At 46.7% G+C, this 22267-nt stretch overlaps 1 protein-coding gene and 1 long non-coding RNA gene across 2 annotated transcripts in view; both read left to right on the forward strand.

Annotated features, from left to right (window-relative positions):
* Positions 1-10397: 10397 nt before the first annotated feature.
* Positions 10398-14569, forward strand: MAFB (MAF bZIP transcription factor B). Its single transcript, XM_026665061.2, has 2 exons — positions 10398-12169; positions 12586-14569. The coding sequence occupies exons 1-2, from the start codon at positions 11196-11198 to the stop codon at positions 12638-12640; spliced, it is 1029 nt and encodes a 342-aa protein (XP_026520846.1). The 5' UTR covers positions 10398-11195; the 3' UTR covers positions 12641-14569.
* A 2756-nt stretch (positions 14570-17325) lies between these two features.
* The window catches only part of LOC148131122 (uncharacterized), a 114353-nt gene continuing 109411 nt past the window's right edge, over positions 17326-22267 (forward strand). The window contains exon 1 of the long non-coding RNA XR_015748322.1: positions 17326-17722. This is a non-coding gene — a long non-coding RNA (uncharacterized LOC148131122). The remainder of the gene's footprint in view (positions 17723-22267) is intronic.

Raw genomic sequence — 22267 nt, forward strand, 5'->3', positions numbered from 1 at the left:
GAAGGTAAAAAGAGCAAAAGATGGTTATATAGCACAGGACCAGGGATTATATTTACATCTTTCTGCCGCATTCCATAATTCTATCTATCTATCCTAGTGAAAGGACATAGTTGGCTTGAATTAAAAAGGCCACGTACAGCCTGTTATGTTTTAAGAAGTAACCAACTACACTTCTAAACACCACAAATCTTTATTATCTGTACATTATTGCTCTGAATTCCCTGGTGGGATTTTTTTTAAGCATGTCCAAAATCCTAACTCAAAAATCCCCCCAAGCCTAGCTATCTTTCCTTTATAAGCCCCAATATGACAGTCCTGATTAACCTACTTGTAAAGCATGATCTTTATGGATTTGGTTCCAGCCTCTTTCCGTATAGAATGTAGCACATGGCTGACCAGGAATTGTCATTCCCATGGTTGCCCACCAGTCCCAGTCCATAATGGCTTTTCCAGTGGGGGTATACCTGACACCCAGTAACACATTCTTTTTGGAGAAAACAGAATTTTTATTTTCTCATTCCTTTCCATACATTATGTTGGCAGTTTAATATATCCACACTAACTTGGCTATGTTATGGCAGATCCCTTTCACATTTTATTATTTATATTTTACTTTCTGTGCTTAGGAAGAATCACAGCATGTCATTTTTAATTTAGTATTTTATACAGTGAATTCGAAAACTTATTTAGGCCACCATAAGGAAACCTCCGTTTTGAAGAACACTGTAACTTTTTAAAAAGGCAAAAATAGATACATTACCAACATATAATAATGGACCCATTATTATTGACATCCCCTCTGCCTATTATTTTTCTTTTCTCTATAAAAAAGCAAAAAGGCAAAAACAATGACTTTTTATGGTTTATCATATTTTAACAATTATTTATAATGTTAAAAATAAAAGTAAGAATTGTTTTATATTTATTGTTTTACTGGATTGTGGTACAATACCCAGAATCACTTTCCCTCAGATGAATGGACATATTAATTTCTGAAATAATAAAAAAATGAACAAATAGACATGAAAATCACAATTTGGAAAGACTGCAAGGAAGCAATTACTTCAGCTGCTTATCCTAAGGAAAGATAAGCTACCAAAACCAAAAGGATAAGATAGAGAAGGGGTACTTTTTTATATAATCCACCATCAGCTTATATACTTTATAGACACAAGATATAATATTAGCCACAAATCAAAAAGGCTAATATAAATAGCAGCTAGCTACATTAATGAAAACTGGTATATCACTGGGCACTATTAGCTATCACAACTGAAACTGAAACATTTTTGATCAACCTGACCTATTAATTAGTGCCAGAAGCTAACTAGAGATGTCTAACTAATGGGACTAATCAGTTCACATGGAAATTGATGCATATCTCATGATTTGCAGGATGATATTTAAATTCTCAAGCAAATTAATTCAACTCATATTTTATTTACACATAATATTTATCACAATAATGCATCATTCTCATCTTCAGAAAACATTCTCCAAATTTAATTCTCTCAGCATTCCCAATTTAAAATAATATATTGTTTAGAGAAAAAAATATGCAAGACACTCCAGGTTTGGCAAAGTGAATAGGCATTTATTTATTGCTGTAATTAGTCAACACATTTTAAAATATAAAGGCTTCATCATTATTATCATGATTATCCTAATATCTTCCTAAGAAAAACAGTAAAATAAAACTTGAAATATTCCCCTTTAAAGCACACTTTTAAAATGCATTAACCATAAAGCAATACCAATAGAATCTTTCACATGTGAATGTCTAGACAGATTCTCAGCCATCTAGGTCATGGTTTTCCCAAAGGTGCTTTTTCAAGAGACAACTGGACTTTCTGGTTTTTTCTTTGAAGACATTTTGCTTCTCATTCAAACGTCTTCAGAGGAAAACCAGAGTGTCCAGTTGCGTCTTGAAAAAGCACCACTGGGATTCACACGAGTGTAGCATTAAAGAAGTTGAACCAATTCTATTTATCTAAATTAAAGCAATGTCGAACACCCATACATTTTCCTTAATGGGAAAAGTTTACATGGTGAAAACCAGCCTTAGTGTGAAAAAGGTGGTTCAGGCCTCCTTTTGGCATTGCAAAATCATATCATTTATTGGATTTTACTATTATGACTTTTTTTTTTACAAAATGCAATGGATTTATTGGATATATCTCTTTCCTAATGGCCAGGTCCTTATGTATCCTTGGTACCACCATAGGTATTTATTTTCCTAGGTTTGAGTTGTAGCCTGTATAAATGTTTATTGACATGTAAGATTCTTGGTCATTTATGACAAATTGAATAGCCTTGCAAAGTGATATCCTTGCTTTAATTAACTCCCACATAAAGACAGTCACTTACCCACCCAGACTTTTCTATCTTAGGGAGAAAAGAAGGAAATACATATTTTTTTTCTAGGCCTTTCCTCTGAACAGGGAAGGAAATGAGATACAGAACTACCCAATGAACCAGTATAAGACTGTTGTGGCATTTCTTGTTCCTTGCTCTCCCATCTTTTCCCGCTAAGTGTTAAGGCCATGTTGGATTCAAGCCAATGGAAATCATCCAGACAACATTGTCTACATAGGCACCAAATATTGAAGTGCTTGGCTACAGTATATTATAGCTCTAATGATTTCCATGCCAGGGATGTCATGTAACCCCAAAATTTTGTTTTAATTGGGTTAAGGATTGGATCGAGCCCTATTTACTCTATTTTCCTATAATGATTGTAATGCTAAAGTCTATCTCCACAACCATAAGGACTAAAACAAATCTTGCAGTTGAAACTTTACCTTCTAAACCAAAGAAAGGCTGTTTTTATTTCAGTCTCATGATACATTTCTAACAATCTTTGGGAGCAATTCATTTGTAGCTTGCTTTATTAATGAATGTATTTTAATAATGGTCCTGCAGTCACTGATTTCCAAAGGTTTGGGGAAAGGTCAGTCATCACAATCCAGACAACTACAAATGTAAGTGTTTAAGGTCTTCCTTTGTTGTGATCAAAAGAGACAAAAAAAGCTGACATTTCTACTTATTCAGTGCAGAGGGAAGGCCAGAGTTTTTTTTTAAAAAAGGAAAGGAAATGCAATCAAAACTCTGTTCACTCCTGTTGAACCTTGTACAGCTTCCCAGAGGTGACAGAGTCTTCCAAGCAAACATACATGCCTGAACCAAAAAGGCAACCCACAAATGCAGCAATTTAAGGTGCACATTTTAATTTAGCCTAAATGCATTAAGCTAATGGATTAATCAGTTGTAGGCACAGCGATATTGCAACGCCTTTGAGCATCTGCCGTTGGTGAATGGCAGGAAGAGAACCGGAAGAGAGAAATTGCTGCTGCTTTCTTGAAGAGACCTACCTTGGTAAAGGCTTTTCCCTAGGAGAGATCCACCTGACCTCTGTTGCTTGCCTGGGATGGGATCAGTCAAACTGGAGGGAGGTTCCTTTCTCCCGAGTCATTGAGGCCAAAGTAAAAACATTTGCAAGGAAAAAAATAATCGGACTTGCACAGTGTCGCCTTCCTGGGAGGGTGCGGGGAGAGAGGAAGAGAGAAAGAGAGAAAGAGGGGAGAGGGAGAGAGAGAGAGAAAGAGAGGACAATCAAAGGTATTAAACTGAAAACTTACATCCATGGGCTACTTCCACTTCAACGCTCCCCCTCTCCCTACGTCTGATCCTTCATCCCATGATATGCAATCGATGATTAACTAAGGGCGAGGGAGGGGGGAGAGAGAAACCCGGAGCAGAACTAAACGGAGGGGCCGCTGGCTTTCCTTGCTTCTAATATATACAAACAACGCAGCCAAAGTGGCGCCATTTTTTTCTTCCCAATTTCTTTCCTCTCCCCCTCCCTCCACCGCCCTCTTTTGACTTCTCTTAAAACCTGCGCTCGGAAACAAGAGCAACCCCCTCTACCCCTAAGAGACCCGGGCCGAAAAAGCATCGCAGGATTCCAATCCCCTTATAGCAGCGCTCGCTTCCTGCCTGCCTGGCCAGCCGGCCAGCCGCATAAGCTAGCGGATGCTTGCATTGATAGGGAGGGAGGGAGCTAGGTAAGTATCACAAAGGCCAGGTGGGGAGCGCGGCAGCAGCAGCGGTGAAGCTTCGCCTCTCCGCGGAGTCTCTGGGGAGGAGGGGTTTCAAATGGGATTCCGGGGACGCTTCCCCCGGTTGAGCAGTTGTAATGGGGTGGGGGGGGAGGAGGCGGGGGGGGGGGGGCATATAAAAAGAAACTTTTCCTTAAGTTGCAAAGGCAACTTAAATTCCTCCTCGGTTTCATCGGCAACGCATTTCTTGATAAGCGCTCCCTCCCATTAAATAAACTTTGGCTTTTCTGGACCAAGCAGGTGAGCACATTTCTGCCGGAAGTCACATGGGTGAGACATCTTTCTTGTTCCAACTTGATCTAAGTGGGTCTAAATCGAGCGTAAACCCCGCTCTCCCATCGTCGAGGCAGTTAAAGGAGCAAGTCGAGAGTTTTACGAAGCGCTGGTCAACTTTTTTTTTTTTGGAATGGAAGCGGCTTGGAAATACGGGCTACCTCGCGTTATCCTGTGCTAATTTACCCTTCCCTTTAGTTTCTCTGGCGTTACAAACTGAGCAAATGAAGACACCCCCCCACCCACCCAGCCTCTCGTTTCGGACTGGAATCCGAAAGAGTCACTGTTATTATTATTTTTTACCCTTCCAAGGAAAAAAAGGAGCTGTCCCGTCTCTCAGTCTTGGTGGCGCCTCCCCTGAGATCGCGAGCAGAGATCGACTGAAGATGTCCCTCTCGCTTCTGAAATAGATTGATTTTAATTGGGTGGGATAGGATTTCGTTTCAAATTTGCCGGGCTTATCCGCGGCTGTGATCTTCAGAAGACACCCGCCATCCAAAGACGTCAGGCTGGTTTTACAAAGGGGAGCTCCTTTTTACAAAGGGAGCTTTGCTTATAGAAGGGCTACACACAAGAGTAGAAACATCAGGTGTGACTCTGGAGGAAAGCATTAGTGCTTTTCACGGGATGGGACGACATACCCAGGGAGCCTTGTACGAATTACACCGCCGTTCCTCGATAGCCCAGCGCAATTTCGCTCCGGAGTGCCTCCGCCTGGCCAGCTGTGTACAGAACCCGCCGCCCGTAAGATGTTGCGCTGGGCTGCCTCGCAGCGATCCCTGCTTAGCTGCTCAACTTTGCGGGTTCAAGGGAGAACGCGCGCCTGCGTGTGAGATGGGACGTCCATTCTTCTTTTTCTCCCCCTCCCCTCCACTCACTAAAGTAAGGCTGAGATCTGGGATCTACGAACTTGTAGATCCCAGATCTCACTGAACCCACCGCTGGTGTTGCTGTCCAAAGCAGCTGTCTGAATGAGATCCGCTTATGAAAATTGACTTTAGGTGTATGTAACAGTGAGAGATGGCGCTTTCCCACCTCACTACGTCTAGGATTCGGATTCAGTCCGGAGATCGTGACACTCATTCGCTAACAGGTTCAGGGGAGTGTAAATGAGAGTCGATTAAATGAATTGAGCTGTGGATTAGGGTAAGGGTACCACACGGGCTGCGTTAAACTTAAGGACTTCCGGAAGAAGGACTCAGCCTAAGCTAAACACATTTCCTAAGCAGAGAAGGTTTCCTTCCAGGTAAACCAGCCTGAATCAAAAAGTTATTTTCAATCCGTCGGACGATGCATGAGAATAAGTCTCCAAGCCGCCCTTCAGGATCTCAAAGGGAGATCTGAAGCGCAAAGAAAACGCACATTGTTTTTGTGCAGGCGCTCTTCACTTCATTCACTGCGAAGCAAGGCACTGGCCACAATAGGAGGGAGGTCCCAAACTCTAACAGGTGTTTTATTCCTTGGAAGTGCTCTTAACAAAGTTGCTGGTTAAACCGACGTCTTTGAAAATAACTTGCGCGAACGCCAACACTTGCACGTTCAATTCAGACGTGTTTGTAGCTAAAGCCACATAACACTAAGCTACCATACAAATATCTCTTGGTTTCCAAAACTTCTGGGATACGCCTGTGGACCGAAGGACTCAGCCGAAGCTAATCGCTTTGCAGTGATTTCCGGGGGGGTGGGGGTGGGAACAGCTCTAGTACCAGTGCGACTCCCCACAGAAATCCGATTCATTCTGGCTGGTCCGATTCCAAAGAGTAGGAAAGTTCCATTTAATAGACTTTTTTTTTTAAAAGACCGGAGTTGTAACGTTTGGGTTATTCTTTCTCCTCTCGTGTTTGTCCTTCAAGTCAAGGACGCCCTCACCTTTCTCTAATTGTGGAGAGGATTCAGCTTTGACAATTTAAATTACAAAGCATCCAGTAATCTAAACCAGCTTGTAAATTCAGAGAAAAGGAGACCCAACTCTCTGGAAGTTCCAGGAACTTGATTCATAATAATACCGGGGTGAGGTGGGGGGAAGGGTTATTCGTCCAAATGGCCCCACATTTCGTGAAAGAAGTCTCTCTTAAACCGTTTATGAGTAGGAATAAAAAGGCTGTTGGAACGGAGGGAGGGAAGTGCATTTTTATGACTGTCTACATAGTTTATGACAAACGAGAAAAGCGCTGAGAAAAGCTCACCGGAGAGGCTCCAGGAAACCTTGAGGAGGGAAGGAAGGAAGGAAGGAAGGAAGGAAAGAAGAAAAGAAGGAAGGAAAGAAGAAAAGAAGGAAGGAAAGAAGGAAAGAAGGAAAGAAGGACGGAAGGAAGGACGGAAGGAAGGAAAGAAGGAAAGAAGGACGGAAGGAAAGAAGGAAAGAAGGAAGGAAGGAAGGAAGGAAGGAAGGAATCTAATTTACAAAGAATTAATTGACAATGCGGGGGTGTTGAGAAAAAAACACATTTCCAGACCTGGTCTCTACCTTTGCACGGAGCGGACCCCTGTGCCCCTCCTCCCGCCCGCTGCTGCCCCTTGCCCCGCGAGAAGTGCCGCGGTTTGACTGCTGAACGCTTAAGCGAGGATGCCGGCAAACAGCTCCGCTCTCCACGGATCGCGCAGTCTGGCTACTAAGCGCCAGGAAACAACTGTGCGGGGGGAGGGGGGCGGGCGACGGCGAGGGGATGTGTGCTGAAGGGCACTTTCTTTTCCGGCAAGGAAGGAAGGAAGGGAAGCGCTCGAGGCTTCTCGCTTTTCCTCCAGGGTGCCGCCTTACCCGTAGAGCGTTTTCTTTTGAGAACCCAATCTTTGGTCCCCTCGCTCCCAAATCTTGGGATGTTCTGTGGTGACCAGGCTGCTACTGCAAAAAAAAGAGGCGCGTCTCACGCTGTGCGTTTCAAAAGGGCTCCCTAGCATTACCCCTTCGGCGTAATCGCAAGAAGGGGACGATCTGTGGCAGATAATACTCCGGCAACGGATGGTCTCCGTCCATCCGGCAATCGCTGGATCGATTCTACAGATTCCAAGGCAGGAAACTTGATTTGGGTGGAAATTGAACTCGATGGGCATTTCTTCAGAGAACGAGTTGTTTAAGATCGGACTCTAAAATCAAAGGAATGAAACATCGGAAATGCTATGGCAAACAAGAACAACAACAATAATAGATATCAATAGCACGCCTACGGGGACCTTTTTTAAATAAGTTAAGAACATGCGATCCTAACTGTAATTTGAAGCCGAAGGCGCCAGTCCCAGGCGCAACCTTCTGGGTAAATCACTCCCACTAAATTCGGGAAGAAACGAGGGCAAAGTTAAGGCCTCGATCCCAACATACTCATAACTGGGCTCTCCAGTTTTTGGTGGCGTTTAGTCCCTGGTAAATACCCCGGGAACCCCACCGCCCGAGTGCTTTGCGCCAAAGATGGGCCGAAGGCGCTTTTCCCCCCCGCAACTCTGGCTGCGGAGTTTTTCCCTTCCCCCTATACCTCCGACTTATAAGGGTTTGGCCCGCCGAGCTAAAGCTCGTGTCGGATCCGAACTCAGACCCCTCTCTTCCAAGGTCTTACCCCGTGCTTATGAGGGCGGAGACGGACAAGACCCCTTGCTTGGGGGAGCGATTCAGCGGATGGGGAAGCAAAATCGAGAAGGAGAAACCTCAACCATCCGGGAAGGAGGGAAGTTTTAAGGCTCCCAGTTCCCTTTCCTGAGAGGCCGCCCCGGCTGACCTCCGCGGTTTATCTCCCCCGCCCCGGAGCGAGCGCAGGAAGTTAGCCGCGGGGGTGGGAGGGCGGCAAAGGAAAGGTCTCTAGAACTGGGAATGTGCCCACTGGCCTCGGAGGAAGGAAGCGGGCAGACACTTTTCGCCCGAAAACTCCGAAATGTACCCCAGTTTTGGCTTTCCTTCCCGTCTGCCTTTCATTTGGACCAGCGCTTTACTAGACGGCTCGCAACTCAAGTTTTACCTTCGGCCTTCAAGTTTTCTCCCCCCTTATAAAGTGGGGAGGGGGCGGTGGATCGTGAGAACCTCTTACTCGGTTCCTCAGAAGCAATCGCCCTCGGTTTAAAAAGTGGGGTACGTGGCCAAAAGGTGCTAGAATCGACCTCCGGAGGGTCTCCCAAGAGAAGCCTCCTTCCTTCCCCTTCCTCCCTCCTTCTTCAAGTCCCCGAACCTTGAGCAACTCCCTAGAAGCAAAAGACCACCCGATCCCGTTGGTTTTATTAGCATTCATTTCGAAGCAAGGGAGGGTATTCTCGGGTTGCAGCATGTGAGGGCAACGTCGTCAAGATCGCTCCCCGAAATACACGCTTTGAAGGGCCCGAGATTAAAACCCAAACCAGGAGAGAACCGGCGGGCTTTCTGATGTTAAGAGCCCCGTACTTGAATTGGCTTCTGGACGAAGCCGCCTTCATTTCTTCGCGCACAAAGCGTAGCGCTCCCCCCGCCCCCACCCCGGGGTTGGGTAAAATAAACTCAGTGGCCTTTCCGGTTAAAAGAAGAATGTGCTTTGCATCATTAACTTTTTTTTTCTTTTTCTCCCCCCTCCCCGAATAAAAAGGCAGCGGAGGTCACAGTTCAATCGGATCGATGTCTAACCCACATATTATCTGAACAAGCGATCAAGAAAATCCCTTTTGTGTGTGTGTTTGTGTAGGCGAGCGCATGTTTTCCAGGTGGCAGGTAAAAGGAATGAAACAAGGGCTCTCGTGAGAGCGAAGGCTCGGTTTTAAAACGCTTTAGCACGGATGGGTATGTCAACGCGCAGAGCCCCTCGCTTCGCACATCCTTGCAATGTGCCCGCTTTACACCTGGGCTTCGTTTCATTTCCAGACCTCGATAGGGATTTTCTCTCTCTCTCTCTCCCCCTCCCCCCCCCCGCTTTTAATGGATGCAATTTTTCTTGTGACCACTTGGGGTCGCGCTTTATGTCCGTTTGGAACAGAGCGGCGGGAGCGGGGGAGGGGGAGGAGACGAAAACGCTAGAGAGACTTAATCTCCCTTAATCGTTACAAAATGTTCAAACAGAAATACTGACGGCGACCCCCCCCTTCCCCTCCCTCGAAAAAAAAAACCCAAAACAAAACTCCATACAGAATAAGGTCGCCTTTGCATTGCAATAGTTGCAGGCAAAGGAAAAATAAAAGTCACAGCCCGTCCCCTGAAACGAAACGCAATTCTAATTCCTCCTTCCCCGCTTTCCTTTCACCTCAGTCTGGAACTAGTATCGCCCTTTTGCTTAATTCGTTTTTAGAGCAATTCCAAATTCAGGGTCGTTTTTCCAATCCCTCGTTCCAGCGTTGGTTTTTACATAACCACAACTCCCTCGCAACTTGCTGAACGGCGGACACAACTCTCCACCTCTCCGGGCGTTCAGCGGGACATCCAAAAGTATGGAGGGGAAGGTGAAACCTTTTCTTTCTCCTCGCCGTTTCTTTAGCTCTGGGCCCGCATACACACACACACACACACAAAACACACAACACACACACACACGCGCGCGCGAGAGGGACTCAGATTTCACTTTGTGGGAACTTTAAACTCTCGCCTCCCTTCCCAAGGAGCAAACGGCCACTTTTTCAATTATTATCACCTCCTACTTTTCCTGGGCTGTTGTAAAATCACTCTTTGCGGGCCAGGAAAAAAAAAAGTGACATTATTAATAACAAGAATGCAAGTAACCTTTCCATATAATAGGTAGGAATTGGGAGGGGGTGTGTGAAAAAGAAAGCAGGGGCGAGACACCTTTCCTTAATTGCGGAGGGAGGGAGGGGGAAGCACAGCCGGGCTGCGAATCGGGAAGATTAAAGCAGCAAAGCACAACCAGCGCAGCTGGAACTCCGCTCCGCGGGCTTCTCCTCCAGCTGCTCGTCAGCTGACTGGCTGGGAGCTGTCAGTCTCTTTCAAGAAAAGCCCCGCCCCCGGCTACCCCAGGAACCCAGCGTCCGAGCCGCGGTTGGTCGGAGCGCTCCGCCGGCCCGCCTCCTTCGCCTGAAAACAATATAAGACACCAAGTGGGGCGGCTCGGCGAATCACAGCTGTTCAATCCCAGCGCTGGAGGCTGCGGCTGGGAGCTGAGCGCGGAGGAGGCGGAGGAGGAGGTGGTGGGGCGCCTTTCCCCCCTTTTTCCTTCTTCCCCTCCCTCCCCTTTCCCAGCGCCGATCCTGACGGCAGCCAATCGCCCACCTTTCGCCCAAGCTGCCGAGCGAGCAAAAAGTTGCACGGGAATCGCGGCCGCGGCGGGTTGAAAAAAAAAAAAAAAGAGCCGGACTTACAAACAAAAGCAAGAAAAGAGGCGCAGAGTTGTTATTCTTTAAAAAAAGGGGAAAAAACAAACCCACCAGCGAAAGATTTCCCCCTGAAGGGGGAAGGGGACACAGCAGCAGCAGCAGCAGCAGCTCAACCCGCCCTCGAAGGATTTTCCTTCCTTCTTTCCTTCCTTCTGCCAGCGGGTTTATTGGCCAGGAAAGCGAAATCGGACAAGCTGCCTTGCCCTCTTCTCTTGTGCTTGTTTGCCTAGCGCTGCGGTCTCCGTTAGAGAGAAGGCGAAAGCAGCAGCAGCAGAAGCAGCCAGCCAGCAGCAGCAGAAGAAGAAGCAGAGCGGCCGCAAGCAGCCTCGTGTGCGCGGGTCTCCCTCGGCGGCTCGGCGGCTCCCGGCCTCGGCGACGCACCCGCGAAGAAGAGGAGAAGAAAGTTTTCTTTGGACTTGGCTGGCCCCGAGGAAGCCGAGGCCCTGGAGTGAGGCGACGAAGCGGCACAACCACCTCCTTTCCCTCCCTCTCTCTCCGACCCCCGGAGGGAAGCCGCTCCCGCCGCTGCACCGCGCGATGGCTGCCGAGCTCAGCATCGGCCCCGAGCTGCCCACCAGCCCTCTGGCCATGGAGTACGTCAACGACTTCGACCTGATGAAATTTGACGTGAAGAAAGAGCCGCTCGGCCGAGCCGATCGCTCGGGCAGGCACTGCACCCGCCTCCAGCCGGCTGGCTCGGTGTCCTCCACCCCCATCAGCACCCCTTGCAGCTCGGTGCCCTCCTCGCCCAGCTTCAGCCCCACCGAGCAGAAGACGCACCTGGAGGACCTCTACTGGATGGCCAACAGTTACCAGCAGATGAACCCGGAGACGCTCAACCTGACGCCGGAGGACGCCGTGGAAGCCCTCATCGGGTCCCACCAAGTGCCCCAGCAGCTCCAGAGCTTCGAGAGCTTCCGGGCCGCCGCTGCCCACCACCACCACCACCCGCATCACCACCACCATCACCACCACCCGTACGGAGGGGTCCCCCACGAAGACCTGTCTGGCACCGGCCACCCGCACCACCACCACCACCCGCATCACCACCAGGCCTCTCCCACCCCCTCCACTGCGTCCAGTTCTGCATCCCCGCAGATGCAGAACGCGCACCCGCCTCACCCTGCCTCCTCCGCCTCCTCCGCCTCGTCTTCCAGCAGCGTGGAGGACCGGTTTTCCGACGACCAGCTGGTCTCCATGTCGGTGCGAGAGCTCAACAGGCACCTGAGGGGCTTCACCAAGGACGAAGTGATCCGCCTTAAGCAGAAGAGGCGGACCTTGAAGAACCGCGGCTACGCCCAGTCTTGCAGGTACAAGCGGGTCCAGCAGAAGCATCACCTGGAGAACGAGAAGACCCAACTGATTCAGCAGGTGGAACAGCTCAAGCAAGAGGTGACCCGGCTGGCCAGAGAAAGAGACGCCTACAAGCTCAAGTGCGAGAAACTGGCCAGCAATGGTTTCCGAGAAGCTGGATCCACCAGCGACAACCCGTCTTCTCCCGAGTTCTTCATGTGAGTCCTTTAAAACAAACCAAGACCCCGCTACCCACCGACCCACCCATCCACTACTCCCCACTTGTTCCCCTTCTCTCCCCCTCCGCTGACATCTCCATCCATCTACCCTCCCGAGCCAGCAGCCGAGATTAAGGTTGAGGGGGGGAAAAAAGAGTCAGAAGAATGACTGCGAGGCCTGGGAAAGGGTAGGCTTCCTCCAGGCCAGGACTGTGGGGGAAACCTCTGCGGCAGCAACTTGCGTGTTTCTAGCTTAGCTCTGAAGGGTGGAGGGGGAAGGGTACAACTTTTCCTCTTCATCGGCCCCCGCTTGGGTAGCCAAAGGGGGCTTTGGGGAGGGGAGAGATAGGTGGGGAGGGGGGGAAGGAAAGGCCTGGTAAAAGTTTTTTTTATACAACTTGATTGCTTGCTTGTAGAACTTTATCCTGGACTTTGCAAAACAAAGGGACGGGCACCGGACAAGCCATCTAGAAATACCCACTTTGGAGTTCCTAAACAAAACGGAAGAACACACATGAGGGGGGAAGTGCACCAGTAGCCTGGAAAAGGAGCAAGGACAATGTATGCAGGTTTTTCATAGATTGCCTGCTTTGGAAAAAAAAAAAAAAGTTGAGATGGGACTTAACCATGCGAGCTAGTAAAGTAGGAAAGGAAATCAAAGTGAGAGAAACCTCCTCAGTTTTATTGCCTGCTTGATTATATAGAAAAAAAATACAAAAAAAATCTGCATTAAAAATATTAATCCTGCATGCTGGACATGTATGGTAACTTCTATTTTGTACCATTTTCTTGTTTAAGAATTTCGCATGTTGTTGATCATTGACCATACTTTTTTTTTCTGTTGTACTGTTGTTTGTTTCTTTGAATAAGAAACTGTTGCAAATTCTATATATAAAAAACTTCTTTTTACTTGCACATGCAACTGCTTGTTCTATCTCTCTATTAGCTTTATTTTTCTTTATTTTTCTTTTTAAATTTGGGAGCTCAATCCACTAGGCATGTCTCCTGTGCAAGTTTCATAGAAATCAATGAGACTGCTGCACAAGAGAACAGCTGTGGGTGGATTGGGCTCTGTGTTAGCTTGTAAATATCAGCCACACCACATAAATCTGCACAGGGCGAAAACACAAGAACATTTCAGCAGGCTGATTTTCAGTGATCATTTGTTGCAGAAATAAATAACCTACAAAAAAATTCTTGGCATTTTGCATTCAGAAAACATCCATTCGGTGCACTTTTAAAAGCTGTAGGTTCTTTTTGTTTAGTTTTAGTTTTCATTTTGGTTTTTGTTGGGGCAGAAAGAGTTTTTGCCTTGCCTCTTTTAATTCCCCAATCTTAATTAAATTACTTGGAGGTCAAGTCTGCTGAAATTAAGGAGAGCTGATCTCCAGCTCTCCGTGACTAGAAAGAACCAGGTTCCTTTGTACCCAGTTGGATTTAACTTCCAAGTAACTTTCAATAAGTCATCTTTTGAAATATTTTTTTTAAAAGAAAAACATTAATTCGAGAGAAATATAACTTTAAGTGGCGACAAGGGATGATTTTAGTGGTTGGGTCTTGCTACAGTCCATCATTCATGATCCAGCATCTGTGTGGGCCACCTGATTTTATCTCTGGCTCAGAAAAAAGAAAGATTTGCAGTTATTTTTCTCCCTTCTCTAAAGCAACAGTTGGCTGCTTGGTTTCTTAACTAAAACAGAGCCAGTTTCACTGACTGCATACGAGGCAGTTGGTTTAGAGTTCTGATTAGAGTTTTAAGTTTATGCCTCTGTAAAAGGATGAATGAATTCAGAATGCATAGGGGAAAAACAGCTTTCCTCTTTTAAAAAGGTGCTTTTAGCTTTGCAGCTTCCAAGTTTAGTTTTTGCAATGTTTAATCTGCTTTTTCACGCAGCCACTGAGTGTACCCAAAACTTTTAGTAGTTTGGCAATTTTATGGGTGTTTATTATAATTATTATTTCTTGTGATTCCCTCTCCCTTTTTTTCTCCCCTTTCTTTTTCCTCCTGCAGGTCAGTAAAAGGATTTTACGTTGCACTGACAAAAATACCAAAATGAAAACCTTTATTTTTTAGTTTCCTTTTAGAATTTGCTGGCACTGCTGGCCGGATGCATTTTGAGTTTGTATTAGTTTATAAATTAACAGTAATACCAAGAATCGTGAAAAATGAAAAGCATGGTGCTTGCAGTTTTAAATATTGTGAATATTAATAGTCATGCATCAGAAAATACCCCTCTAAGCTTTTGGGTTTTTATGGATTCAACTGTGTTGAAATCACAGCGTTGCAGCAGCAGAAAATGTTTTTATTTCATGTAAACGTTCTGAAGGGATCAATTTCAAATCCTGCTTATGATATGAAAAATATTAAAAAAAACACCTCTTGGTCTTATTGTAGTTTTATTCAGACTGGTTTCTGTTTTTTGTTTCTCTTGGTTATTAAAATTGTTTCCTATTTTTGCTTACTAATATTATTGACATGGCATTTTTTAAGGGTATACTTTTTCTTGAGGATTATTCTTGAACGTGAGAAATGAGGATGATGATGATGACTGCTATCATCACCAACTCGTCCAATCAGGCAAATTATACAGAGGCTAATCAGTTCATGGATAAAATCCTGAATTGCAATTCAGGGTTTGATCCGTGAACTGATTAACTACCCCCTCCTTCCTGAAACACCACTGAATTTCATGGGCTTGTCTTGAAGCATAGCTGTATGTAAACTGCATTACATAAATCCTATTCCCATATATACAGGAGTTTGATTGAAAGTTGCGGGACTGAGATTATGACTATTTAAAAACAAGACAAATCACAGGAATTAGCAACGGTTACTTTATAATGTAGAGTCTATATGATAGACTTTCTTAATGGTAAAATACACTGAAGGCATGGGGGGGGGAGGCAGTGACCCATAATACTCTCTTTTTCTAACTTTCTAGCTTCTTTTAATCTGACAGCTCTTCCAGTTCTAACAAGTTTTACCTGAACGCCAAGGGAAGGGTCCCTTGCATTTTCATGAGAGTGTTTTCGCTGGAAAGATATTGCTCGCTTGGAGGAAATGTCAACTTGACCTTACTTGAGATGAGTGACAGAGGAAAAGGGATTCCCAAAAGCGGGGCAGGCAGAGGAGTTTGTGTATGGTGATTGTGGTGTCTAAAATGTTCATTCTTCACCCAAAGTTTCTTCCCTTCATTTCTACCCACTCCGCATCCGCTCCGGTCCATGTCTGTTTTGGTCCTAGGTCTGCCTTCATCTATTCTCCCATGGAGGACTCTGCCAGAGCACAGCATCATTCTCTAACCTCCACACCCGCGTAAGCCCCCTAACCAGCACCCCCTAACCCGCATCAGGTTTAAAACGGTCATCACACAGACTAGCTTCCCACTGAGGTCTGGGTCAGTAGCAGCTGCCGTGTCCACTCTAAGGTAAATCACCCAGATCCTGAAGGGACAGCAGGACAAAGCTGCTGACAAAAGCAGGCCTGAAAGTCCTTTGGGCTCACTTTTTTTTGGGGGAGGACAGATTATATTCTTCCCAGGTTTATTTTGCACTCCGACACAATAACAACCACAACAACCTTGAGAAGGACTCCATAGGTGGATAAAAATGCTGAGACATCTGGCTGGCCATGCGCCCAGCCATAATAATAGTCGCCAACACCACAGCAGTGTAGGCTCCTAACCTACTCTGTGGAACTGAGCTTCCTCCTAACGCCATTCCCGAGGAGCGAGCTTTTCTTGGTTCTTGCCTGGCTCTCCAACAAGGAGGCCGGGATTTCGGTCTCCTTGGAAATGTCACCTTCCCCTTTCTCACCCCTCCGCCGGTCGGATTCTCCATTAAGCCTCCAGCCTTGGCGGCGACGGCAACAACCAAGAGTGGGAACGGCCGAAAGGCAAGCGCTTAATTATGCTTTTCCCCCTCCCCACTTTCCCCCCACCGAGACCCCCGAGATCAAACAAACAAAGCGCCAATCGGTCGGAAACCGCGGCCAGCTGGAGCCGAAGCCAACCGGCGTTTCAAGCAACTATTTTTCCGCCTTTGATTTAACCCAAGAGCGGTGCGCCCTGGCTGAAAGGAAAGGGGTCATTCCCAGCTCGCCGACTTCAAGGCCGGCGGGCAAATGTAGGACATACTCGGCGAGTGACATCGCTTTCCAATGAGTCCCATGATTTTAGTCGCACCGACTAAGCCCCCTTCCCTGACCTCAGCACTTCGCCTTAGGAAAGAAACCCTGGGCACCTGAATCACGGTACAAGCACGACGCAAGGTTGATGCCATTACCAATCGGCGGTGGTCCTTGAGAGATGTTCCAAATCTCTATTAGTTCGGCGGCTTCAGACTCCCAAGGCTGCCTTCGTGTAAAAAAACAAAACAAAAAAACCACCACCACCACCTAAAACTTAATTTAAGATAACCCCGGCTCGCTCAACGAGGCGGCTGGTGAGAAATCAGCGCTCGGAAATCACTTCGGTTCGGCCGAACTTGATCAGCCCAGACCCATTTTTTTTTTAACCTAACAGCGAATCTCAAAGTTTTCAACTCCCGGAGATTTCCTGGACCCCAACTGGCAGCGGTAGGGTTGGATTGTCCCAGAATAAGGGGGTGGCCACAGCGCTCTGTTGGACTACTGTGGTCTGCAAGAGTTAGCGGGGTCGTTGGACGCCCCCAGTGGGAGACAGTTTCTCCCTCACTTTTAATTCCCCCCCCTCCATGTTGAGGGGGGAAGCACTGGAGAGGCAGGGGAAGGATTTTGTCAGCAGTGAACCGAATATGTGTGAGATTTTTTTTTTTTTAAAAAAAGCACACCACCGACCGTGTTCGACTTTAGATTCACTGAGTTCCTGCAGAGGTGGGTGCAGCTAGCAATGAGCTGCGAAAAGCCGGTTTGTGGTCAGTTCGCGGTTTAGAAAGAAGCGCGGAAGGCAAGGGCGAGGCCCTTAGAGAGAAACCCCTTCTTACCCTACGGAGGAAGGCACGCACGGCCTGTCGGAAGGCCTAAGACGAATATTGTTCGTGGGAACTGCCACCGCATATTAATGTCCTCTCATGCGTGCACTGAATACATCGCAGAAGCTAATGGAGCAACATTCCCCCCCAACCCGGCCTGCTTTCTTTCTACCGGGGAAACTGGGCCTCAGAAAAGCACAGGGGGGGCTTTTCGGCACCCGGACTTGCCTCCTTGTAAAAACTGTGTCAGCGGGTGGGAAGGCTGCAGGGTTACCCAAGCCCCCTTCACATCTCTGCCCTGGATACGTTTCAATTTCTTTTCCCTGCACGCCACGCCGGCGACCTTTTGGACCATTGAGGTTAAAGGAAAGGGAAAAGCCCAAACGGAGAGAGATTATTACGGGGATGGAATTGAACTCTTTGCGTTCGACTGCTTTGAAGGAAAGGATCCTATATCGCTGGTCCTATATCGAAAACCGAAACACGAATTAAGCCCCTTCTCCAAGTCAGGCTGGGGAAGCCAGGAATGCGGGAGCGCACTCCCCTTGGGGAAAATTAGTTGGGCCCTGCGATAAGATTTCGTACATGAACACAGGACATCATGTGAGTAACCAAATCAAAGCTACCCTTCTTTCGTTTTGGGAGGGTTGCGAGAAGTGTCTGGGACCGAGAGGTGCTGGGCAAGTCGCTGAGGGTGCGGGGTGAAGTGTGCGGTGGGAGGCTCCTCCTTTGAAGTGCCCCGACTGTGTGTTTCTCCATCTGGACAACTGGAAGGTGGGGTGGAGTTGCAACATGCAACCCGTCCATCTTCCAATTGTCCAGGTTAGGGAAGCACCGAAATGAGAATGAGGTTGGTTTCTGAGAAAGACATTGCTGGAATTGTCAGGCTGCATGCAGAGAGTTTGGGGGAGGGGTGGGGGTCATTTCGAAATAGGCTCCCACCCCGCAATCAAAGTTGCTCTCCGCTTCCCAGATCAGAGGCAGAAGTGAAACTTTACACTGGCGGAGCGCAGGAGCGTGTTTTTCTTAGCTGCGCTAACCCGGCTTCGTTGCGGTGAAATAGGAGAAGGAAACCGTGTGGGGGGGGATGGGGGGGGGGTGCGGCGGTGGAATTACCTGGTCTGGGCTGCATCCATCGGGACGGACCCTAGATGGCAGCAGAGAGCCAAGGACTTCGACGTGCCTTTCCAGCAGCCCAGCTGCCTTCGGGAGATTTGCAGCTCCAATCTAGCAGCCCGGTAAAACTTTCCCCCACCCCCCTTTCTTTGCCAACCTTCCTTTTCGCACGCGATTGCAGCACTTGGGGGCTGCACAACCACAGAAGGCCACAAAAGCAAAAGGTGTTGACGGACGGAAACGTGCGCTATATGAAACAACCCCCCCCTACAACACAAACGCACCCGCCCACAAATGAATTGTCGGCGTTTGGATTAACTCCGGCAAAGGGTCCCCGACAGGTAGCCCAAACCCAGCTTTTCTTTACTTAGAAACAACGGGGTTGATTAAATTTCCCTGGGTAGAAATTCCTATCAGGGATCCTCCTGGGCGATTCAGATCAACCCAATTGAGGGTGGGGGGGTGGGGGGGGAGGGAAAAAGGCGAGGCAAATGTCACGCATCCCGTTTGCTTCGACCGGGACGGCTCTGAACCGGGATGACTCCGGGCTTGGCTCCGGACCGGGACAGCTGTGGTTGGAAGATGCGTTGCATAAAAGTAGGACGGAAGGCGAAAGAACTGGAGAGGCGTCAAGGTGAGTCCTTCGCGGAGCCACGCTACAGTCCCTCCCCCCAATTCGCCCCCCCCTCTTCCTTGGGATGGTTCGATTTACAACAAGTGACTTTTGGCGACCCCTCCCCTTCTCCTCCCTCTCCTCTCCCCCCAATTGCCAGCCGGCCCTGTCAACTTTCCCTGTCACCTTCCTCCAATTGGCAGCCTCGCCCTTCCTCCCTTTCAGCAGCTAGAGGGTTAACATGCCCCTCCCCCTGAATGGGCTCTAGCTCACCTAATGAAAGTGTGGCCCAGCTGACTTCCAGCTGAGTCTCCCTCCATTCAGCAGAATTGTTGACACAAGCGGCCTCTGGGGTGGGTGGGTGGGTGGGAAACCAGGCAGGCGTAATTCTCACTTTCTGGGCTGGCTTGCCTTGCAAAGGGCGATAGAGGGAGTCCTCAAGTTACGACCGCAATGGAGCCCCCACATTTATGTTGCTAAGCGAGACATTCGTTAAGTGGGGTTTTGCCCCATTTTCACAGCCTTTCTTGGCTCAGTGAATCACTGCAGCTGCTACGTTCAGGGAATCGGCTTCCCCACTGACTTGGCTTGTCAGCAGGTTGCCAAGAGTGATCACGTGATCTTGGAACACTGCAACCGACACACGTACCAAGCAGTTGCCAAGCATCTTGAGTATTGGGCACCAGTTCATGGGGACGCGGCAAAGGTCATAACTGTGAAAAACAGTCATAAGTCACTTTTCAGTGCTGTTGTAACTTTGAACGGTCACTAAATGAACTGTAAGAGGACTAGCTGTACTTTTGACTCAAAGTGAATGGAATGGAATAGAATAGAATAGCATAGCATAGCATAGCATAGCATAGCATAGAATAGAATAGAATAGAATAGAATAGAATAGAATAGAATAGAATAGAATAGAATAGAATTCTTTATTGGCCAAGTGTGATTGGACCCACAAGGAATTTGTCTTTGGTGCATATGCTCTCAGTGTACATAAAGGAAAAAAAAATACATTCATCAAGAATCATAAGATACAACACTTAGTGATAGTCGTAGTTTACTAATAAGCAGTCAAATCATACTAGGAAATAAATAAAACAATATAAATTGTAAAGATACAAGCAACACGTTTATAGTCATAAGTGGGAAGAAATAGGCACTAGGAAGTGCTATTATAATCTAGTAGTAGAGGAATAATAGTAATACAGTCTTAGTAAATAAGTTGACAGTGTTGTGGGAATTAGTTGTTTAGCAGACTGATGGCATTCAGGGAAAAAAAACTGCCCTTGTGTCTAGTTGTTCTGGTGTGCAGTACATTTATAGCACATAAATGCCCCCTCTTCCAATTATATATCCTTGTACAAAGCAGGTCATACTTCCAAAATATTAGTACAGGCCTGGCTGCGAATACATAAAAAAAATAAAATAAAAGATATGGCTGTGATACAAAACAGAAAAAAAATATGGACACAACCACCCAGGAAGAATCCCTCAAGGTGTGTAGCTGCTTTGTTTCTTCTGATGTGTTTCCATACAAGCAAAGCAGGTGCTTATTATACTCATTTTTGAAGGAAAGGCTCTTTGCACATGCTCCAGGGCATTGAATGGTTGGACTAGAGTTATGTAAAGAAAATGCCCTCTGTGTTAAATACAGACTTCTGATTGTTTATAGCATTCTTAAACCATTGTAAATATTCATCATCCCCAGCCAGTTTGGATACCATCATGGCAGTGAATGATGAAAATTGTAGTTCAGCACTGGAAGAAATTGCTTTAAGGATGATACTATACACAGGAGCTTTCTTTAACCTCCCTCCCCCATCAAAATTGCTGTCTTCCATTCAAGCCTTTTGCTCTTGGCCGTCTGCTGTTCTGCAGGTCATCATAATCATCCACCACAAGATAGTGTGATGTATGGCCCGTGTTGTCCAAAGAGCATTGCGTTGCCTTCCCTGAAAGCTCTTTGACCTCCTTCCCTTCCCTGCTCTGAACAAATTGACCTGCAGCAACATTCATTTCCTCTCTTGGCAAGAGAAATAGGAAGTGCCCTGCAGGAAGGAGGCAAATGAAGTAGACAGGGAAGTATAAATATCAGCCAGGGAAAGTAGGGAGAAAGAGGTACCACAGATCAGCCATCCCTCTTACTGTTTCTCAATTGCACTTTCTCTCCAGTGTTATTAGATGTGTAAAGCTCACCCAGTGTGACTTCATGATTACTTCCCTGGAATTTTCTTGGCAGCAATATGGAATTGGTTGATGACTACCCTGTTCTGTGATGATTGATTGATTTTGCTTCCTATTCTAGCTTATAGCTTTGAATTTTGCTAGGTGTTTTTTTTATGCAAAGCCAAACCAGGCCCGAATATGCTTGCCTGCCAGTTAAGACAGGATCAGCCAAATGCTGCCCTCTGCCGAGACCTTCAATTTATTGCCCCTTCCTCACAATGCTCTCTTGAGCAAGTCTGAAACAGCTCACGTGGATCCCTGCCCCCCTGCCCCCCCCCCCCCCGCACTGGCATCAAACATGGAAATTTACCAGCATTTTCCAGGTTATTATTCACTGGATTTATATTCCACCTTTCCTCTAGGAGCTGAAGGTGGCATGCTCCTTATTTTGAAAAATTGCTGTATCCAAGCAAAAATCACTATTAGCCTAGAATAGAATTTCCCCAACTCAGCACTTTGTGTGTCAAATTCACTGAGCAATATATACACTCTCGTTTGGTGTGTTTATTTGCATCTGTGCTGTGAAATGAGTCATTATAGTTTTCGTTCTCTCGTTCTCTCTCTCTCTCTCTCTCTCTCTCTCTCTCTAGGAGGGAGGGAGGGAGGGAGGAAGAGGGAGGGAGAGAGGGGGGGGGAGAGGTAAGTAGATGAGGCCAAAATACTTTCCCTTGGGATTGCAGAAATCAGATAATTTGAATAAGTTTCCTAGAAGCTTAATTTGACCTAGTACCTTTATACTCACATGAAAATGAAGTAGCTATGGACTCTATGCCTATCAAGTCCTATCTACCTTCAGATCCATAACTTTATGAGAAAGGCTTGGAACAGTGGAACTACAACCTGATCCATGAGAAAAACAGTGGGACATTCAAATAAATATGCTCTTATACATAACAGCCTGCTCAATTATACAAGCAATCTGTGTATCTCACCCAAGAATAGGAATAGATTGTCTTTGAACAGCTGGATTTAATTTTTTCAAAAATGTGAATCCAACACTTACTTATTTCCTTCTTCATCCTTGCATGTAAAAAGTGTCTCTAGTGACTAATATCACTTCTATACTGATAGGACCTTGATTGCATAGAACACCAACTAAAATCTTGCCAGACTGTAACATGTTTTAAAATATTGTAATTTCCCCTTTTTTTCCTCAAACATCTTTCTTGATGAAGAGCTTTTCATAACCCTAA

This window comes from Notechis scutatus, chromosome 3 (assembly GCF_049901735.1).
Source record: "Notechis scutatus isolate UNSWTSFEM ecotype Mainland chromosome 3, rNotScu1.2, whole genome shotgun sequence".
Lineage (NCBI taxonomy): Eukaryota > Metazoa > Chordata > Lepidosauria > Squamata > Elapidae > Notechis > Notechis scutatus.

Coding starts and splice junctions, on each gene's coding strand:
- MAFB (XM_026665061.2), top strand. CDS start 11,196: ATGGCTGCCGAGCTCAGCATCGGCCCCGAGCTGCCCACCAGCCCTCTG. Junction 12,170..12,585: donor TCTTCTCCCGAGTTCTTCAT/GTGAGTCCTTTA, acceptor GCTTGCTTGTAG/AACTTTATCCTGGACTTTGC.